Source organism: Mercenaria mercenaria, chromosome 18, assembly GCF_021730395.1.
Source record: "Mercenaria mercenaria strain notata chromosome 18, MADL_Memer_1, whole genome shotgun sequence".
In the NCBI taxonomy this organism is placed as follows: Eukaryota; Metazoa; Mollusca; class Bivalvia; order Venerida; family Veneridae; genus Mercenaria; species Mercenaria mercenaria.
This window is the reverse complement of record NC_069378.1, coordinates 35,213,881-35,236,724: the sequence shown is the minus strand read 5'-3', so window position 1 is coordinate 35,236,724 and position 22,844 is coordinate 35,213,881. Positions and strand designations below refer to the sequence as shown.

Genomic DNA, 22,844 nt, shown 5'->3' with positions numbered 1-22,844 from the left:
TATTAAAGTCACCAAATATCCATTTGGTTCCTTTAAGGGGTCTGGTAAGTTCCAGTGACCTTTCAAACTCAATGACGCTTTTGATATCATTTTCGTTTGGTCTATAGTACTCAGCCAGTAACATAGAGAGGTTTGGCTGTATTCATATTAATTTTAACCCATAGTATTTCACAGGAAGTATCAAGGTGTTGCTGCACTGATGAGATATACTTATTTTTAACCAGAATAAACACGCCACTGCCTTTACCAACTTGTCTATCTTTACGGAAGGGAATATAACCTAAGGATGATGGGAATATTTCACTTGTGAGGTGGTCTTTTCTCAGCCAGTACTCAGTTCCAACAACAATATCTGGGTTGTGCCTATCCAGTAGGACATGGAACTCATGTTTTTTATTGACAATTGACTGGCAGTTCAGGTACATAACCTTAAAGTTAACATAGGGAGAGGATTATTATTTGCTTTTCTATGTAACCTGGGGACCTGAATCTGCTGAGGTGGGGCTATGATGTGAAAGGACTGAATAGCTATTGTGGTGGCTGGTGGGTGAGTTACAGGTGCTTGATAGGTTGGAGATGTTTATTGCATTGCAGTGGGTGCACAGCCATGAGAACGAGACATCTAGATTAGTCAACTTATCATATGTGTTATTCCCTACACCTTGGCAGGCAGTGTGGTGTAACCTTTGGCATTCATCACATTCTAGGGCTTGATCATGATCATAAACCTCAAGACCACAACTACCACATGCATAATTTGAACCAGGGCCGGGGTTTAGTTCAATATATGCTGAGAGTGACAGCAGGAGTAGGGACAGGTATGCTAGAGACATAGAATAATGCGATTTCTTGCGGAAGTTATACATGTACGATCGCCTTAAACGCAGAAACAATGAGCATAACATAACAAATTTCTGCAGTCCAACATGGTTTGGACAGGTGTAGGGTCGGGGCTGGGTGTGGACTAGATCTTTAGGGGTCCATACCAATCTAAGGATAACTGATAATAAGGTAAACACAACGCTGATACCTGTAAACATGTATCAACATTCAATTTTTTCCACGCACCATACCAGTTTGGAATGCTCTACCCACCTCTGTTGTATCTGCGCCGAGCCTGGACGCGTTCAAGTCTTCCGTCCAGTCGCTCCCAGTACTTTCTACTTAGGTGAAGAATAGATAGATAGATAGATTTATTCATGAATATATATGTCATGAATACAAATATTACAGAAAACCAACATTATTACAAACATACATTCAATTATATCACAGAAATAGCTATGTCTTAAATCTCAGACTGATATTAAAGAAAAATGGACTAGCTCTTTTATATAATAAATAAAATAAATTTTGTGACATACATATATCACAGGATAACCCATAAAGTATTTCTACTTGCCATGTGCAGTTTTTAACCCTCAGGTCGATGTCCACAGAGGCGTTGGAGAGTACTTCGTTGAAGTTGAAGTTGAAGGGTATGAATGTGCGGTACGGGTTCGGTACGGGGATTAGGAACAACCGAAAAAAATGGCCGACAAATCCAGTTCCTCAACTCACGAAATAACATACTATTTAAATGTTGAAAATGCAAAAGTCCTTGCCTTTCTCATGGTGACTGGATTTGTATTTTATCATGGATTCATTCACGTTAAGTATAGTAAGTATGTCCAATTGCACAAAGTCAGATGTTGCATCCGAGGTCAGTGGGTGGGGAACCTGGATACCAACACTTCGTGAGCCCTATTCCTTTTAGTTGGTTGACCAGTTTCAGTGACCATCAAGTTACATCAATGTTAAGTAATTAACTACACAACATGCCTACAACATAATCACAAGTAGACACTGTACATTGAAGTTTGGTTATTTGTTGCAATGTTTTGAAAAAGGCAGTGGCTAGAGAACCGGAATCGGTTCCCTAGACTGCGAACTTATTCGTCCGGAACCGGTTCTCTAAGCAAAATACCGTGCATAGGCTAGGGAACCGGAGTTTTATTTCTATACATAATGCTGCCGAAATCCACTTTGTTTCTTGGTAAGTGTCATGCATATTATTATCTTAATTAATTTTACCATGCCCTTGCATTTAACTGCGTTTACTGTCTCCAAAAGTGTAGTGCTGCACAGTAAATGGGCCAATTTTTTCAAAAAACATGTAACTGCATTTTATTTATAGAGGAACATCTGTTTCAAGTTTTGTTAAAACTGTTTTCAATGTGTCTTATTAGTATTCAAAGTTGCAGTAAAAAAAATCACATAATCAACCAAAAAAAAAATTTGAAAGCCATTTTATGGCTGAAAATAGGCCGTTTTTTCATGTAATGCGTTAGCATTGGATTTTTACACTTTTCAAAAAATTCTACAGTCCGTCCCCCACTATTATTTTATAATTGAATATGAATATATTGATATTAATTACTTTCATATATGCTTAATGACATACCTATCATGAAAAAATGAAAAATAAATAGATCTGCAGCCTTGCTGGGAAAAAAATGACGAAATATCAAAAGTTATGTGTAACGTCCGTCCCTGTAACGTCCGTCCCCCTATATATGCTTTTCTTAATCTTGTACAAAATGCATTGTTTTCATGCTTTGATGGTAATATCTGATACTATTATTTCACAAGAGTATGTAAAAAGTATGAAATTATCAAAAACAATGTTGAAAAAAATTTTTTTTCATACTTTTGAGTATTTTAAATTGAAAACTAGAAAAAAACCTGAAAATTAGAGCAAAAATCTTTGTTTTTTATGCTATGTGAGGAAATTTAAATGAAATTAATTCCTGTTTGATAGGACATGCATCAATAAGTAATAAATAAATAAAAAGATTCATTTAGATTTATATGATGTTGTATCATCTTCATCTGAAAAATAGGGGGACGGACGTTACAGAAAAGGGACGGATGTTACAAAAATTGTGATAATTGAATATTTCATATATTCTGATTTTGTTATTCATCAGTAATTTTTGTAGGTTATATATTGATAAATAAAGATGGTGTGTGTTAAATCATTCCCAATGAAACATTTATTTACAAATATGAGGACATTATTCAAAAGAATAATATGTCACATGTAACGAGACCCCTGCTGGAACAACAGTTGGCTATAAAAACAACATGAGAAAAATATACAAAACTGATAAAATGGATCCACTTAAATGGGCCCAGTTTATACATGTATATATCTCTGGATCCTTGTAAGATTCTAAAAACAACACTTACCTTCTTAACGAGTCTTGTATAAACACATACTTTGGGAAAACTTAAGCGTTATACATGGTGCCATAAAACTGGACCCTGTATATACATTTCTGGATCCATACCTAGTCCTTGTAAAAACACTGATTCGTTAATGAACCTTGTATATACAAAGTGATTTCTTTTGAAAAACTGAGAAAGGGGAGGAGCTTGCTGTCATATGCAGATTAGGAGTGGGACTAAATGTGTGAAATTCTTTTAAAGGCAAAGAAAATCTCCTATATAAGTGACCCCCCCTAAATACCAGACTTTTTAATCCCCAATATACAAGATCCTGTCTGGTCCAGTCTGATAAGGGTCCATAAAACCCCTGTAGACTTGACATGTAGCCTAATTATTGTCAGAGAATCATAAATTTTATTGCCTACAGATAAATTGGTTATTTCCTGTGTTTTGCATTTTATTGATTGAAATGCTGTTTTTTTTTTTTTTTTGTTTTTTGTTTTTTCAGAATGTACACAAAATTATTTGAATTGATAACATACTAGTTTTGATTGCTCAGTCATGTTGAGTAATGCCCTGGCCAATTAAATTATAACTCTCATAGCAATTAAAGCAATTTTCACTCCTTAACAATAAAATAATTATTTAAAACTTAATAAGAGAAATCACAAGTTTGTTTATTCAATGATTATGATTTTGTTATCAAAAGTAACAAAATAAAACCAGAAAAAAGATAATTGCTGGATTTCTTTAGAAATTAAAGAAGCGTTCAGTTGCATTTTTAATAGATAAAAAAGGAATATGGACAGAAGGATTTTATTTATTAAAAATGCATAATTCCCCATGTGTTTTCTAAATAACGTTTCTTTTATGTATAATAAAATCCAGCAATAAAGATATATCAATGTTCAAAATACACATAATTTATTATTTTTAAAAGCTATGTGCCTGAATGCATTTTTTATATTTTTGATAAAAAAACAGCAATGATAAGATGTAATTGTTAAAAAACTTGATTTATTAAAAATATGATAAAAACACTGTTGTATCTTATAACTTTGTTTATTTAGCCCTAATTCAATCAAGCTTTCTAAACTCATTATAAAGGTGAGAACTGATTTGCTATAAAGGTGAGAAATATCACCTGCAATTTAGTTACAGCACAGTAGCTATACAGTAGCTTATTATGATAAACAGAAGCAAGTCTATCAAAGGTCCAGACTTGTGTATTGGCCCTTACCGCCAATACGCAGACCTTATCATCCCCATAGGCCACATACCTGGCATACCAGAATCAGTGTCTTTAAGTTGAACTAATTTTATGATCCAGGCTCATGCCAGTAATAATGGCCATATGGTTGTGTAGACCCTTAAATTGAATAAATTTTTTGTCTAAATTATGATCATTTCATAAACAAAATCTGATGTGTCATGGCAATGAATCACAGATATTTTAAGTAAATGTACCAACTGTTGTAAAGGGTCCAGGGTATTTTTTTTTCAAAGTCATATTAAGGACCCAAATAGTATTTGTTATTACAGCATATTTTTCCCCTCCTAATGGATCCTTCCTTCAATCCCCAAAACAGGGGAATAGAAAATACTGTCTATATAAATGTATTTTCAGCATTACTTTCAGATTACATACTAAAGGGATTTTTCTTAATCTATGTATATTAATATGATTTATAGTGGAATCTGTGAAATTCAAAGTGAAACAAAATGATCCTCCTCACCTCGGTTAAAAAAGTGTTTGATGTCAGAGCTCTTATCCCCTTCTTGTGCTGAGATGATGATTACTGTCACTTTCTTAAAAGTGTATGATATTATATGATACATATCATTTACATGTTCATGAAAAGAAATATTTTAATGCGTTTTCTCATTTTGTTTTGTTTTATGCTTCAACATAGTTTTTGCAAAAAAAAATTGTTAGAAATTATGGTGAATTTGTAACATCCATCCTAATTTACTTAACTCTAGCAGTAAGATGTACCATTACCACACACATATCTTTTATTGAATGACATAAGCATAATAATGAAAATTTAGAAACACCTTTCATTAAGTCAGTGAATACATAGGACGAACACTATCAATTTCCTGATTAAAAAATACTGTTTTCTTTTTCCCTCCATATTTTAAGACTCTACTAATTCAGCATATTTCTTTTTATTTTATTACTTTGTATCATTTTTCATTCATCTAGATAGGTTTAACATTAAAAGAATCTGTTTTTATTCAGTAGAGCCACATTAAAGCTTGAAAAACAAATGTATATAATTAGTGTAACGTCCGTCCCCTCATAATGTAACGTCCGTCCCCCTTTGCCATCAGTTTCTCTTTACTAGTTTTGAAGCCTAAATAAAAAAGAAATATACAAAAAACTGAATTGTTTAATAACTGATGTTCTTGTGTCTTCATTTAAAAGGTTGTTATCCAATTAAGTATAATATTATAAATGGTAACAGGAAAAATATGAGTATGGCTGTTTTTTTCCTTCTCTGCTTCGACAGGTAAAATAACAAATTTTTTATTTTTTTTCAATTTTTGGCAAATTTTTTATAAGTTTCTTGTAAAGATGTAGTGGTTTATTGATTTGGTGAATTTTCTCATCTTAATGACAGTAAACAGCTTCAGAAACAAGCTTTTTACATTCCCATGTAACGTCCGTCCCCTTGCCCAACCATCAATAGAAAATGATGTATAAAAACAAAAACCAGCAAAAAGTTATCTATTATTTTACTTTTTCATGAAGTTAAAACATATAACTTCATGAAAAAGGCTTAACAGGTTAAAAATCTTTAACTTTAATTTTTGACTTTGATGCTAACACATTTGGCCCATTTACTGTGCAGCAGGCAACTCGCCGCATACATTAATTTTACCATGCCCTTGCATTTAACTGCGTTTACTGTCTCCAAAAGTGTACTCGCCGCATATATACTGTGTCTGCCGTATTGGAATGATTTAAACTAGTACGAATGAATGCGTGAAAACTACTTCGCTGTTTTTAAATGTTATTAAATTTTGCTTTAAACTTGTACTATATTTAAATTATTTAAATATAAAATAATACTGGTTTGTATTTGCGTCATTACATGTTTATAGATGAACAAATTAATTTAATTCCCTTAAAACTTCATACATGCAGATTCTTTGATCACTTTAAATACTGGTTTGTAACACCTCGGCATTTCACGTTCAAAGATATGTAATCAATACTAATGAACAGAAATTATTTAATTTGTTTTAATCGTTTCTTTTATTGTCATACACCTTTTAAGTTTAAATTTCATGTTTATTTCGGCTCCAGTGTCGATGATTTCCCATTCATTCGTACTAGTTTATTTTATCATTCCAATATGGCGGATAGTATGCGGCGAGTACACTTCTGGAGACATACTAAACATAAGTAAATAAAAGGGCATACTTGCTGAAATAGTAAAATTAATTAACTTATTAAGATAAGAACATGCACATGATACTTACCAAAAGAAACAAAGTGAATTTCGCCAGTTTTATGCATAGAAATAAAATTCCGGTTCCCTAGCCTATGCACGGAACTTTGGCTAGAGAACCGGTTCCGGACGAATAAGTTCGCTGTCTAGGGAACCGATTCCGGCTCTCTAGCAACTGCCTTTGAAGAAGGCAGAAGCTAGGGGTCCGGTAACCAGACCTCTACACCCAGAGTCTAGAGGTCTGGTAATCAATATGAATACTTAATTCTTAATATAGGGTCGCAGAAAAGCTCTATAGAGCTTATGTTAATTGTTTCACCAGGCGACGGTAAATAAAACTTACCTTTACCTTTTACCTTGAATGGTATTTGCAGAGAGGAAACTTTCATTTATCTAGCAAAAACAGGTGATGATTTAAAACATTGCTCTCGTTTCCTCATTGCAGGTGGGCAACTTCAGCGAACGTTTCCCCATTGCAAGACGGCAACTTAAGCGAAATTCATAATTTTAACATGTCCAAATCATAATTTGCGGAATGATACTAATTTCACTTGGGTAGTAATTACATTTTACTCAGACTTTATCATAGACTCTCAAACTTTAAACTAAAAGAAAGGTATTAAATCCATATAATATTTCAATGAAACTTCAGTTTTGTTGTTTGTAGCATCATCTGGGACATGTCCAGTGAAAAATCTTAATTTGATTTCTAAAATTGTGTGATATGTATTTCTAAAGTCACTATATGTTCATTATAAATAAATGTTGTTATACCCAAGTGGAAACTGGCTTATACTCAAAAATGCAGCTCTCAATCTGATTGGTCAGTTAGAACCCCTGATGTCATGATAAAGTTATGAATAACCACTTTGGAACTTCAACTTCGCTCAAATCTAACCTCAAAGCGAAATGCAAGTCGCCCGATTTTGTTTCAGCTGCACTTGCTAATTACCACTATCCGTCATATCTGGACTGTTGACAATTTGCATGGTGTCAAAAAGAGCAAATCAAATTACCTGCCCCTTCACTGTTGATTGTATTAAAATACATAGTACGACGGGAACCAGATCGACTATCTGATACATCAGAGATGATTGTGGTCGGCCAGTTAGCACCGCTGTTACGTCTTTGACATTTTGTGTTTATTTGTCAATAAGTGCGAGTGCAAAAAAAAATGTTTTATAAAGAAATTGTTGATTAACCATGCGATTAATTGGAATTGTACACAATTATTTATTATCTATGGTAAAAGATCAACATGTAAAGTATTAATTACGTTAAATTGACTTTCATGTATAAATTGATTTGAATATGTATTTCTAGTTTACACAGTTTACTTTCAGTTTTATTCCAGTGAGATACTGTTTACCGAAGACAGTGGGGACTCGGTGTTGATAATTAACACTTATATCTTGCATACAAAATATAACCAAAAATCTGCGGGTTACAAAAATGTAGATTTACAGCATTGGCTTTAATTGTTGAAAACAACTTTTTTCCAGAATTTTGTAATGAAACTATAACTACTGTATGGGAAATGATGTAACTAAGAAAATGAATAGTCACATCAATGTTGTTTTATATACAGAATTAACTAAGAAACAAGAAAATTATAGCCACCTTTCGAATCACTCAACATGGTTGAGGTACAAATAAAAAATCGAAGGTCTTCCCACTTCTCCCTGAAGTCTCCTCACTTCTCCCTAAATCAGCTCGAGGAAGAAATGACCTCCTAGCTAGACCCCAGTGGTGGGAAACGGAAGTGTGTACAGTCCTTTAACCCCAAGAAAAACACGATAACGAATTATTAATTGAAGGATTCAAATAATAGACATGTTTTTCTTTAGTATTTTATATTTGGATTGTGCTCATAAATTGCTGAATTTGTTTTACTGCTAAAGTATATAATTGTGAATAACCGAAATCGGTGATAAAATTTCATATTCAGTATGTCTCCAACCTGAGTGAGAGCTATTTCTTTAAAAAAAACAGTTACTAATATTTACAAAAAACTACGTAATATTGTCAACTTATGACAATTGATAACAGCTTTTCCCTAGCAATTATGGTATGCACTGGTAACTCAGTACATGTACTAACAGTACAAGTATATTGATTACCAGACCTCTAGACTTCTTTCATTATGCTCTGTTACGGTTTCCGAAAGAAATCCATTTCCACTTTATTCTGCAACAAGTTTACAATAGTTACAAATGGAATGACATAAGCATGGAAAAATGCAACCACTGCTAAGGTACTTTATCTGTTTAAAAAGGCAACCTGACTAACAGGGTTGTTTTTTACCACTGCAGATTTTTCAAAATAAGTTGCAGACTTTCCTTAAAAACAGGTCAGTTTCAAAAAACAGTTTATCATAAAAATTTTTCTGATTTGATATTTTTACTCTGACTTTGTGTATTGTTTTTATAGGTAATGATTCCTGTAAATGGTTGCTAAGTGATGGAAGATTTCCCGGGTATGGTGTATGGCAGCCGTATGGTTGTATGACTCACAAATATAATCTAGAGTAAGTTCACTGCATACATCTATATACTATTTTAAGAATATTTAATGGAAGAATTTAACAAGTTTTATGTTGTGAACGATATTTTGTTGTGAGCGCCGGTATAAATTACAGACTCCGGTACATACCGGATTAACTAAATTTGAACGAAAATATCTTAAATGTACAGTACGTTCCACTTAATTGCATATCTGTTAATCGCATATCCCGGATATTCGCAAACGAACTTGAAGCACCGATCGATCCCTATATAATTACCTTTAAAGTTTTTCGCATAATTGCACTGAATTTTTAATCCATCCCGTTTAATTGCATAAAACATTTGGCTAAAAGTCCACTAATTTTTTATGGTCGCAAACAGCGATAAAAATGATCAAAAGATGCCGAAAATTTACTGTGAATTACTCTAGCCGATCAGCTGTTTCACGTCACCTAGGTGACAATCGGTGCGTGACAAATTCGTCAACGTGTGAATCACTCAGGTAAATTTGTAATTTAAGTACGTTAAGTATGTACAGGTGACGTATTGTTACACTTTTATAGGTGACGTATTGTTACACTTTTATCGATCTGCACAAGAATTTAAGACCTTTTGTTGTACGTTTTTGCGGAATGAATGTCGGGTAACATCCCCCACCCACCCGCGTTGAAAGCGAAAAAAAAATCCTTGACGATTATCGGTAATTATTCTGTTGATAAAAAATGTAATTGGCCTTGTTTTCATCATCAATTAACACCCCTTCAAAGAGCTAAAAAAAATTTGTTGGTATCATGACATTAGAAGTGGAGATCAAAGCTGTATAGTTTCCCCGAGATTTTCGTGGCATTACGTCATGTTTTCGCGCCATGTTGCACATCACTGTTTGATCGTACCGCCTCGGTTCTTAAGTGCTGAGAAGTAGATCTAGTGTTGTAACAATCAATAAAAAAGGTTCTTTTTAATTTGTTAAAGCAAATGTGCAATATCCCGTATAAACTGACAGGTAAACGTGTCAAACTATAATAGCGGATTTCTTACCCCTGTGACCTATTTGCCCTGAAGGAAATTACAAAATGGTTTGAGAAGAATATCTTATTATAAAGTGTTGTGTCAAAAAATACATGTACATGTACAAAGATTCATTCAAAACTTATTAAAAATATGCAACAACATTATTGTTTTGTTTTTAACCGCATTTTCTATGTACGTTCACGAGGTCGCGTAACAGAAATCTGTGCAAAAATCGTTTTACTTCATATTTTTAAATTGCTGCTGCCTTTTCATTATTTAAGATTTTTCTATTCTGTTTTTGTACTTTCTGGTCAAAAGTCTGAATTTTATGCCCATAGTTTGTATCATCTATTTACTTTTAGAAAGTAATAAGTATTTAGGATCGCGCTGTTTGAAATTTTGCAAGTAATTTTATGAAAATTCGACCGTTTTTATAGAATTTTGCAAACATTTCTGTTAAAACCTTTTTTAAATCATTATAGAATTCAAACTATATTACTTCTCAATCGGTGTTGAAAATTTGAAGCGATAAAATAAAAAACTGAATGCGTGACGTGCGTTTTTTGTATACCTGTCGATGAACAAAAGTAACGGCGTTGTAAGTTAGGCATTACGATAGGTCGCACGTGCTCGTGGAATGGAAAATTACCGGCATGGCGTTTTGATATCTGTACGATTCGCGGGTAAAGTCCAGTCAGTGGTAAATAAAATATATTGTCGTTTACAGCTTTATCTGTTTAAAACATACACAGGTATGATTAATCACTCCATTAGTGACACATTTTCTAATTAATGTTGCCGTATTGATTCAAAGTAATAACCATTGCGCCTAGAGCAGCCGAAGCATACCGAAACAGAAGCCATATACGTATATTCGGATAAACGAATAGCCCGGTTATTCGCATATTTTGCTTTGACAAATTGGGTATGCAAATAAGCGGACTTCACTGTATATATTTTGTAACCATGGTGATACTAACCCTAACCTTTAGTCAGTATTTTATGCATATTGTACACTAAATGCATGCGGACATGCAAAAATATGCATATTTTTGCCAAGCGCTACAATTGATAATCACTTTCGGGCATGCGCAGAAGACCGCTCCAAGTCTGCAATGAGTTACATCGTAAAACATTATGGGATTGTTATATAGCATGTGAGATGCGCACCTGGTATTCTGTCTGGGATTTCACTCAACCAGACCAAAGTTATAGGCCTTGACTTAGTGAAAAATACACATAAAGTGATTGTAAGCTTTCGTTGCCAATATCTTAAAAAATTCCACCAAGAGTCATGAAACCATCTAGGAATGTTGCCCTTGTCCGTCCATCCGTCCTTCCGAGAATGTTGTGTCACGCCTAGCTCCAAAAGTATTTGACGTAGTCACAAAACTTAACAGGAATGTTGGTCAGCATGTGTAGTTGTGCACCTGGGGTTTCGCGTCCGGATTCATTCAGTTGTGTAGGAGTTATGGCCCCTGACTTAGTAAAAATTGGTCATTTTAATGTTGTGTCGCACGTAGCTCCAAAAGTATTTGACCTAGAGTCACCAAAGTTTACAGGAATGTTGGTCAGCATGTGCAGTTGTGTACCTGGGGTTTTGGGTCCGGATTCATTTAGTCGTGTAGGAGTTATGGCCCCTGACTTAGTTAAAAATTGGTCATTTTAATGTTGTGTCGCACGTAGCTCCAAAAATTATTGACCTAGAGTCAGCAAAGTTTACAGAAATGTTGGTCAGCATGTGCAGTTGTGCACCTGGGGTTTTGCATCCGGATTCATTCAGTATTGTAGGAGTTACGGCTCCTGACCTAGGAAAAAATGGTTATTTTATGCATTTTTTTTTAAATAGCAACATATTGTTTTCCCAAAGTTGATCTGTGTCCTTTGTCATGTAAAGGGGACACCTGTGTCCCATGGACACATTTCTAGTTTTATTTCACTTTGCATGACCAGAGTTATAACCCTTGACTTTGTCAAAAGATAGAAGTTTGTGTCCCATGTATATCAAATTGTACTTAAGCGAGAGTCAATAAATATTAGAGGATTAATATATAGCATGTAAAGCTACATGTATGTTCTCTTTTGGGATTTCACTCAGCCAAGCCAGAGTTACAGTCCTTCACTTATGGAAAAAATACACTTAAAGTGCTAAAAAGTTTGTGTTGCATATGTCTTAAAAATATTTCACCTAGAGTCATGAAACCGTACAAGTGACAGGATTGGGGGGCACGTGTGTCCTGTGGACACACATCTGGTTTAATGTTAATTTGGATTTGTGTATAGATTTTATGTAAGATGAATATTTTTACTGTATTTTGTTATTAATTAAGAATTTATTAAAGATGTATGATAATGTTTGAAAGCCTTTTTTACAACACGATTGAATATGTACTTGTTTAAAAATAACTTTTCAGTCAAATAAAACAGTTTTATTTAGCTGTTATTTTAACATTGTATTTCTGTACAGGGATTCTAGAATGTGTATGCATTACATATCGTACTGGGGCGGTCACAACCACATCACATTTCTTGGAGATTCAAGGATAAGACAACTCTACTTTGAATTTGTAAATCTGCTCAGTAATAAACCAGTGCTACAATACAAGGCACATGAAGATATCAACTTTCATGACAAGCATATAAATGCTAGAGTGGTAAGTTAAACTGAAATATCTACAAATCTATTCAGAACCATGCCAGGATAATTAGGTTGTAAATTATTGCTATGGGGTTACATACATATATATATATATATCATTGGTAAATGCTTATAGAAAAGTATAATTTGTGCTCTTCCTTTTTGTGGTTCTGGGTGTACAATTGCTGTTTATATAACACCTTTCAGCTGTTAAAATGCATTTTTATGAGAAATGAGAGGGTTTCTAAAGTAGTGGGTAGTGAAGCATAGTTCAGTCTGTGCCATCTTTAGCTTGCCAATACAAATTGTTGGAGAGCTGTCTTACTATGTTAATGTAGTTCTGCACATTTGATAAACCAGAAGTGATGGCGTAACGTCGTTTATCCGGAAAACGTAGAATAAAGCCTGGATTCGGCGTACGGGAATGAAAATCATTTTATGAATTAATGGCAACCTGTGAGTAAATTTACTACAATGGCACTGTTACTATCTTTCTTAAGTTAAAATATGATATTAAAACATCTGACACGTTAAATAATTCAAAATAATGTCTTAAAATTGGCGTGAAATGTGCGGTTCACTCTAAACATGGTCAGATTTCTCAAAAATAAGCATACTGACCTATAAATTTTATTTCACCACATTATAGGCCATATGTTTATTTACAACTGTGAGAAGTTTCATTAAAATATACATTGTAGAAAAATTTCTGTTTGCAAAAATGTTATAAGTTATGATTTTCCCATGGACTCCCAGTATGAAAAATTGCGTGAGGTCCAAATTTTTCAAATCAGTCTAGCAAAAAATCAGGCACACAACCCAATCTTTTTTATTTGCTGAATTTTCTAAGTATATTCTGAATGTTTTGAAAAATCTTGAGTTTAATCAAATTCTACATTCAAGAAAAAAATTTGATCCGAATGTGCTGAACTACCTTAGTAAGATTAACAATAGAAATGACATTTTTAGCTCATCTGATTTTTTGAAAAAAAAAGATGAGTTATTGTCATCACTTGAGCGGTTGTCGGCGTCAGCGTCTGCGTCGGCGTTGCCTGGTTAAGTTTTATGTTTAGGTCAGCTTTTCTCCTAAACTATCAAAGCTATTGCTTTGAAACTTGGAATACTTGTTCACCATCATAAGCTGACCCTGTATAGCAAGAAACACAACTACATCTTGCTTTTTGCAAGATTTATGACCCCTTTTGTACTTACAAAATATCAGATTTCTTGGTTAAGTTTTATGTTTAGGTCAACTTTTCTCCTAAACTATCAAAGCTTTTGCTTTGAAACTTGGAATACTTGTTCACCATCATAAGCAGACCCTGTACATCAAGAAACATAACTCCATCTTGCTTTTTGCAAGAATTATTGTCCCTTTTGGACTTAGAAAATCAGTTTTCTTGGTTAAGTTTTATGTTTAGGTCAGCTTTTATCCTAAACTATCAAAGCTTTTTCTTTAAAACTTGCAACCCTTGTTCACCATCATAAGCTGACCCTGTACAGCAAGAAACATAACTCATCCTGCTTTTTGCAAGATTTATGGCCCCTTTTGGACTTAGAAAGTATCAGATTTCTTGGTTAAGTTTTATGTTTAGGTCAACTTTTTCTCTTAAACTATCAAAGCTATTGCTTTAAAACTTGCAACTCTTGTTCACCATCATAAGCTGACCCTGTACAGCAAGCAACATAACTCCATCCTGCTTTTTGCAATAATTATTGCCCCTTTTGGACTTAGAAAAATCATTTTCTTGGTTGAATATTATGTTTAAGTCAACTTTTCTCATAAACTATCAAAGCTATTGCTTTAAAACTTGCAACAGTTTTTCACCATTATAAGTGGACACTGTACATCAAGAAACATAACTCTATCCTGCTTTTTGCAAGAGTGATGGCCCTTTTTAGACTTAGAAAATCATGGGTAGGACAATATTTGTATTATACAAAAAAAATCAGATGAGCGTCAGCACCCGCAAGGCGGTGCTCTTGTTTATGTATTTTCATGAAACTTTTCTTGTTATCTTCCATAATACAGTTTGTCATGACATATTCAAGGTCATTCAGGGAGAGGAGAGCAAGCTATTGTCATCATGGTCCTCCTGTTCTGTTTTGAATGATTAAGTTGAATTGGTTTGAGCCAGACAAAAGCATGTAGAAGAGCTCTGTTAATGAACAGACCAATATACCTTCTGTGTTAGTGTAATTGTTATGATATACATGTATAACTCTTTTGCTGCACTCATCAGGTACTTCTGCTAAACTTTAGCCAAACAGTAGCTAAACATCTGCCAAATGTTGGCTAACATCAGGCAGACATTAACTAAACATCTGCCAAATGTTGGCTAAACATCAGCCAAACATTAACTAAACATCTGTCAAATGTTGGCTAAATGTCATCCAAATGTTGGCTTAACATCAGCCAAACTTTGGCCAAACATCAGCCAAACGTTGGCTAAACATTAACTAAACATCATCCAAAAGTTGACTAAACATCAGCCAAACATTGGCTAAACATTACCTAAACATCAGCCAAACATTACCTAAACATCAGCCAAATGTCAGCTAAACATAAGCTTTGTAGAAGTACTGTTTAACAGTACACATGCACATATCACCCTGCCATTGTAATGTCTTTCACAAAGTGTTTATTTTCATTTCTTATTTTGCAGGATTTTATTTGGATGCCATTTGTAAATACTGACATGCATAAGATGTACAAGTCTTGGATGCTGAATGGACCAAGAGACAGACCTAATCTCATTGTAACAGGAAGTGCAACGGTATCTCATCTTACAGTATAGATGCAGTAAACAGCAGTGTGAAATGAACATCATTTTATCTATTTTTTTGTTTTCCTGTAGATTGAAGTAAAAAAGGTTTTTTAGCTTGACTTTTCAAAGAATAAGGAGAGCTATCCTACTCACCACGGCCTCGGCATTACACCTCGGTTAAGTTTTTCATACCAGTCCACATTTTGACAAAACCTTTTGACATATAGCTTTGAAACTTACATCACTTGTGTACGATCACCAGGTCCAGTTTTAGGCAAGAATACATAACTCCATCAAGGCTTTTATCTGAATTATGGCCACTTTTAACTTACGAATCTATGTTAAGTTTTTTCATACAAATTCATATTTTGTGTAAACTGTTTGAGATATGGCTTTGAAACTTTTATCACTTGTTTATTATAATAGTCTCTATCTGTAGGCAAGAGTACATAACTCTGTCAAGTATTTTGGATGAATTTTGGCCCTCTTTTTGGACTTGGAAATTGATTTAGTTTTTGTAAAAAGTCCACATTGTGATAAAACCTTTTTACATTAGCTTTGAAACTTTCAACACTCATGTACCATCACCATGTCCAGTTTAAGGCAAGAGTACATAACTCTGTCAACTATTTTGATTGAATTATGGCCCCTTTTAACTTAAAATCTTGGTGAAGTTTTTGTACCAGTTCATATTTTGTGTAAACTGTTTGACATATGGCTTTGAAACATTAATCACTTGTTTACCATAACAATCTCTATCTGTAGGCAAGAGTACATAACTCTGTCAAGTATTCTGGCTGAATTATGGCCCTTTTTGGACTTGGAAAGTGGTTCAGTTTTCACACAAGTCCGTGTTCCTTCAAAACTGTTTGACATGTGGCTTTGAAACATTGAAATCTTGTTCATTGTCAAAATCGCCATCTGTAGTCAAGGGTATGTAACTATGTCAAAGATATTGGCTCAATTTGGCCCATTTTGGACTTGCAAATCAGTTAAATTTTTCGTTCCTGTCTATATTTTGTCTTAACTGTTTGACATATATCTTTGAAATTTTGACCTTTTGTTTACCATCATAATCTCCATAAGGCAAGACTACATAACTAGGACAAAGATTTTAGCTCAGTTATGACCCTTTTTTGACATAGAAATTTCTTAATATTTTGACCTCATACTTAATAGTCGAGCACGCTGTCAACAGACAGCACTTGTTTTAATTTATATTTTTAGCCATATATATTTAAGTAAAGAAAGAGAGTTTGCGTAATATTCTATAGTTTTGATTCCACTGGCAGTTAGCAACTATAATATAAACAAAGGATGACTAGCTTTTGATCTGTAAGAAGAACTTGTATAATTACTTTTAATTTTCAGTGGATAATCAAAGAATTTAATGCCAGCAAAGATGCACTAAAAAACTTCGAAGGTATGTTTTTTCAGCAATTCTGTTCTTTCAGTTCATTTTAAAAGAATATGAAAACTAGTATTAAATGTTTTGAAAGAAAGAAAAATTTCATAAGTTCTTATTTTGCATATAACTTAAGTTTGCGGAGAGACAATTCATAGTGTTGTTACAGTAGCTACCATATTTGTTCATAGATATGGCCTTTCAGTAGTGTTGCAGGGTTGTTTTGACAAAAAAAATGCAAATGTTAATACAGTTTTTAGCTTGACTATACAAAGTATGGAGAGCTGTCCTACTCGACCCGGCGTCCGCACTTTGGTTAAAGTCTTGATGCACTTTCACATTATCTCTGTAATTACTTGATGGATTTGTTTCAAACTTAAAATAGTTATTCCTCATCATCACCCACATCATAAGGCACAAGGGCCATAAACTCTCACACCAGTATTTTATTAATTATCCCCCTTTTTTACTTAGAATTTCAGGTTAAAGTTTTTATGCACTTTCACTCTATCTCAGTTATGTCAGTTATTACTAAAAGGATTTGATTCAATCTTAAAATAGTTGTTCCACCTTACCACCCACATCATATTACACAAGGTCTATACCTTTCCTGATATTTCCTGAATTATGCCCCTCTTCTACTTAGAATTTCAGGTTAAAGTTTTCATGCACTTTCACTCTTAATCTCAGTTATTACTAAATGGATTTGATTCAAACTTAAAATAGTTATTCAACATCATCACTCAATATCTTCATTCTTATTGGAGTCATTAAACACTAGTGACAGCTCCAGCTTCCTCAGATGTGCCCAGTTTCACAATCCAGCATCGAAATAGGCGAGCAAGCTGTCTCCTATTACAGCTCTTGTTTATAATGTTGATGAAAAAATAGACAGTTTTCTTTGCTTTTTAGCGAACTTGACCTACGTTGTTCCTTACTTTGAGAAGATGAAAGAATCCACAGACATCATATGGGCACTTCAAGGTAAACTATTCACATTATTACATGTATTTTATGTCGTATATAATACAGAAGTATAATGTATTGATATTGTTAATGAGTTCATGCATAATAACCTGTTTTAGCTCACCTGAGCTCAAAGTGTCCAAGCTGATCAGATGTTCATTCTGTGTCAATCATTTGGCATCAACAGTTAACACTCTAGAGGTCATAATTTTTCACAATCTTATTGAGACTTGGTCAGAATGTTGCCCTCAGTCTAGGTCATTGAAATGGGAAAACCACTGAAGTCTGTACTTCATCTTCTTAAAGTTTTGTCAGAATGTCTGTGTGAAATCTCAGATTGGGTTATTTGAGGTTAAATCTTAAAAAAAAACACCATACTGCTATATTAATTTCAGTCAAACTTCACAGTAATGTTTCTTAAAATTAGGTCATCTGTGCCACATTCTGGTTGCAATGGCAACTTAAATGAAAAATCTTTGTCTCAAAACTATAAGGCTGTATGGAAAACTTTGAAACTGCTTGCTCTATTTCAAAATGGTTTCACAACAGTGTCCCTCTTCTAGATTCCTTCAAATCTTTCTGTTTTGTTAAAAAAACATGGCTGCCTCGAGGCAGGGACAGTTTTCCCTATATGATTACTTGGAAATCTGTAAAAAAATCTCCATACCCCAATATCATGATAATTTTGTAACAGTCTCAGGAAAAATGTGCAGCCTCGACCGGGATTCGAACCTCGGACGAGAACCGCTACACACCTTCCCTCTTATTGTGAGACATTGGCACTTCTGGTCAATGTCTGCCGCAGACTGTTAACCGAATTCAGATGCACACCCCAGCCAAACTGCTTCGCCCTGCATGGGCTCCAAGGGTGAGCATCCCGGACGAGTTCCCAAATACCCCAATATCATGATAATTTTGTAACAGTCTCAGGAAAAATGTGCAGCCTCGACCGGGATTCGAACCTCAGACCTTCGGCTTACTGTGCCAACACTCTACCAATTGAGCTACCGAGGCCACCCGATACAAGAACCGCTACAATTTAAAAGCATTGTTCCTTAGGTGACCCTCTACCAAATTCCTTCGGGGCATATTGATTTGTTAAAAATCATTGTGTCATCCATCAAAAAGTCAATTTAAGATGAGCGACTTAAGGCCACCAGGGCCTTTGTATTATGTATTTGTAGTAATATTTTTTTAAGAAGGAGTCTCCATTAAGATGCTCTGCCTTAGTTTTGATGAATAATAAAATCTGTAAAAAGATCCTTTGGAACATGGTGTCTGAAAAGTTCCAGTTTCTCCATCAACTGATTTCTGTTTTGAAATTGCAGATTTGCACTCCATATATGTTAATCTAGTATATTAGCTGAAAACCCTTTTTCAACCAACATGGCATTTGGACTGAAAATCTGATAGTCTGTCATATATCTTTATGCATTTCAGCATTTGCTTTCAGCACAGATATTTTCTATATGCAACACTACCAAAGTTGTTCAAGCAGTCTGTGAAACTCAGGTGATATGAACAATGTAGGGCCATCATGGTGCTCTTGTTTACAATGAATGAAAAAATTCAAGGTCTAATTAACATTAAACTTGTTTCTTCACAGCTTAATTTTTTGTATGAGAGTTACAGATTTATGACTTTTTCAGATCCTGTGTTAGAGAAAAGATTGTATGCAAATCGTTCTATGATCACAAATGAACAGATAGATCGCTATAATAAAGTGGCACTGGAAGTTTTGTAAGTACAGTGATTTTGTTGGGGGATAAGTCCCGTGGTTACTGTATTACTGCTGTTTCAACATGTTCACACTAAATGCTGTACATTCCACATGAAAGTTACATAGTTATATCATAATTCATGAAGTGAACATTGATGTACAATTTTCAGATTTGCATTGGAGCATTAAAAATAGAATAACAACAGTAGGTTATGTTTTGCTAATGGTTTAAAGTACAAAAAAGGCATTTTTAGCTCACCTGCAATGCTCAGGTGAGTTTTTCTGATCGCTGGATTTCCGGCGTCTGTCTGTCTGTCGTCTGTCTGTCAACATTTAGCTTGTGTATGCGATAGAGGCTGTATTTTTCAATTGATCTTCATGAAATTTGGTCAGAATGATTGCCTTGATGAAATCTAGGCCGAGTTCGAATATGGGTCATCTGGGGTAAAAAACTAGGTCACTAGGCCAAATTAAAGAAAAACCTTGTGTATGCGATAGAGGCTGTATTTTTCAATTGGTCTTCATAAATTTTGTTCAGAATGATTGCCTTGATGAAATTTAAGTCGAGTTTGAATATGGGTCATCTTGGTTCAAAAACTAGGTCACTAGGTCAAATCAAAGAAAAACCTTGTGTATGCAATAGGGGCTGTACTTTTCAGTTGATCTTCATGAAATAAAGTCAGAATGATTGCCTTGATGAAATCTAGGACGAGTTTGAATGGGTCATCTGGGGTCAAAAAATAGGTCACTAGGTCAGATCAAAGAAAAACCTTGTGTATGCCATAGAGGCTGTATCTTTCAATTGATCTTCATGAAATTTAGTCAGAATGATTGCCTTGATGAAATCTAGGATGACTTTGAATACGGGTCATCTGGAATCAAAAAGGAGGTCACTAGGTCAAATCAAAGAAAAACCTTGTGTATTCGATAGAGGCTGTATTTTTCATTTGATCTTCATGAAATTTGGTCAGAATGATTGCCTTGATAAAATCTAGGAAAAGTTTGAATATTGGTCATCTGGGGTCAAAAACTAGGTCACTAGGTCATATCTAAGAAAATACTTGTTTAAAACTCAAGAGACCACATTTTTGGTCCAGTCTTAATGAAAATTTGCCAGAATATTTGCTTCCATGAAATCACTAGATCAAGCATGTTTACACTGTTATGGTGTGTTTCTCAGGTGAGCAACCTAGGGCCATGTTGGCCCTCTTGGTAGAACACCTGATTACAAAGTGCTGAAGGTGAGCTAGTGTGATCACCTTGTGTCTATCTTCCTTCGTTGTCGTCAGCAACTTGAAATGTTAACACACTAGAGGTTTCAATTACCTTGGCCCAATTTTAATGAAATTTTGCCAAAATATCACCCTCAATGAAATCTATGTGAATGGGTCATCTGGAGTCAAAAGTGATGTAACTAGATCATTTAACTGGAAATCATTGTTAACACTCTAAAAGCCATATTTTCTACATCATCTTCATAAAGCTTTATCAGAATGTATTTCGATAAAAAATCTAAGCCAGATTTGAAACTGTGTTATTTTAGTTCAAAAGTTACTTTGTCAAGTCATATAAAAACCTTGTTAACGCTGTAGGTTGAAGTTTCTGCTTGATCTTCAAAAAATTTGTCAGAATGTTTCTCTTTATGAAATGGGGTTACCATAATTTTTAAACTAAGTCACTAGGTCAGATCAAAGAAAAAAATGTGGAGGCCACATTTTCCATTTGATCTTCATAAGAATTAACAGAATGTTTGTCTTAATAGAATCTAGGTCAGAAAAAAACTGGTTTACCTGAGGTCTTAAACTATGTCACTAGGTCACAGAAAAACAAAGTTGTAAGGAGGGATATACTGGTTTCAGGTTGTCTGTCTGTCCGTCTGTCTGTAGACACAGTCTTGTGCGCACCATCTCTCCTCATCCCCTTGACACACAATTTAATGAAACTTCACACAAGTGATCAGTTACAACAGTAGTTGTGCATGGGGCATGTTAGGTCTTTTAGAAAAAAAAAATGCAGAGTTATGGGACTTTGTTTTTTGTTACTATACTATAGACATAGACACAATCTTGTGCGCACCATCTCTCCTCATCCCCTTGACACAATTTAATGAAACTTCACATAAGTGATCAGTAACAACAGTAGTTGTGCATGGGACATGTTAGGTTCTTTCAGGAATTTTTTTTGCAGAGTTACGGGACTTTGTTTTTTGTTACTATACTATATACATAGACACAATCTTGTGCGCACCATCTCTCCTCATCCCCTTGACACAATTTAATGAAACTTCACACAAGTGATCAGTAACAACAGTAGTTGTGCATGGGACATGTTAGGTTCTTTCAGAAAAAAAAATTGCAGAGTTATGGAACTTTGTTTCTTCTTAACATACTATGTACATACAGTCAGCATATGCAATCTTGTGCGCGTCTAATCTTCCGAACCCTTGCACACAATTTAATAAAGCTTCACACAAGTGATCAGTACCAACCCTAGTTGTGCATGGTGCATGTGACGTTCTTTTAGATAAATATTCTGCATAGTTATGGGACTTTGTCTTTTGTTACTATATTGTATACATACAGTCTATATACATACAGTCCACATAATTATGCAGTCTTGCGTGCGCCAAATTGCAATGTACTGTGTCAGTGCATGCGGGGGGTACATTCATCACCTTTAGTGATAACTCTAGTTACGTTTTAGATTCTACATTTTATACTTGATAATCATAAATCTTTGTTAGAATGTTTGTCTCTCTGAAGTCTAGGCCATATTCAGAATTGGGTTACCTGAGGTACAAACTAGGTCACGAGATTAAATCCTGAATAGCTTTTGTTCACACTCTAGAGTCCACATTTCTTACTTGATCACGATAATTCATTGTCAGAATATTTGTCTCTATTAAAACTATGGCAGATTCAAATGTGAGGCACCTGAGGTAAAAAACTAGGTTGCTAGATTTAACTATAGAAAATAACCATGTTAACACTGTAGAGGTCATACTTTCTGCTTGATGTCAGAATGTTTGTCTCCATGAAATCTAGCTCAGGTTTGAAAAACTAGGTGACTAGGTCAGATCATAGAAAGACCTTGTTAACACATAAGCGGCCACCTTTTCTACTTGATCTTCATTAGACTTGATCTTAAAATAGCTTGCCTTC

General features: G+C 34.4%; 1 protein-coding gene and 1 non-coding gene across 3 annotated transcripts in view; one reads left to right on the top strand and one right to left on the bottom strand.

The window, feature by feature from the left end:
• Positions 1–1,512: 1,512 nt before the first annotated feature.
• The window catches only part of LOC123538121 (N-acetylneuraminate 9-O-acetyltransferase-like), a 62,060-nt gene continuing 40,728 nt past the window's right edge, over positions 1,513–22,844 (top strand). For both annotated transcript variants that reach the window (XM_053529574.1, XM_053529573.1), the window contains exons 1-7: positions 1,513–1,660; positions 9,102–9,198; positions 12,654–12,840; positions 15,491–15,601; positions 16,964–17,015; positions 17,910–17,981; positions 19,613–19,703. In XM_053529574.1, coding sequence (XP_053385549.1) covers positions 1,531–1,660; positions 9,102–9,198; positions 12,654–12,840; positions 15,491–15,601; positions 16,964–17,015; positions 17,910–17,981; positions 19,613–19,703 — 740 coding nt within the window. In that variant the 5' untranslated portion in view covers positions 1,513–1,530. The remainder of the gene's footprint in view (positions 1,661–9,101; positions 9,199–12,653; positions 12,841–15,490; positions 15,602–16,963; positions 17,016–17,909; positions 17,982–19,612; positions 19,704–22,844) is intronic.
• Positions 18,905–18,977, bottom strand: Trnat-agu (transfer RNA threonine (anticodon AGU)). Its single transcript has one exon. It is a non-coding gene; the product is annotated as a tRNA-Thr (tRNA).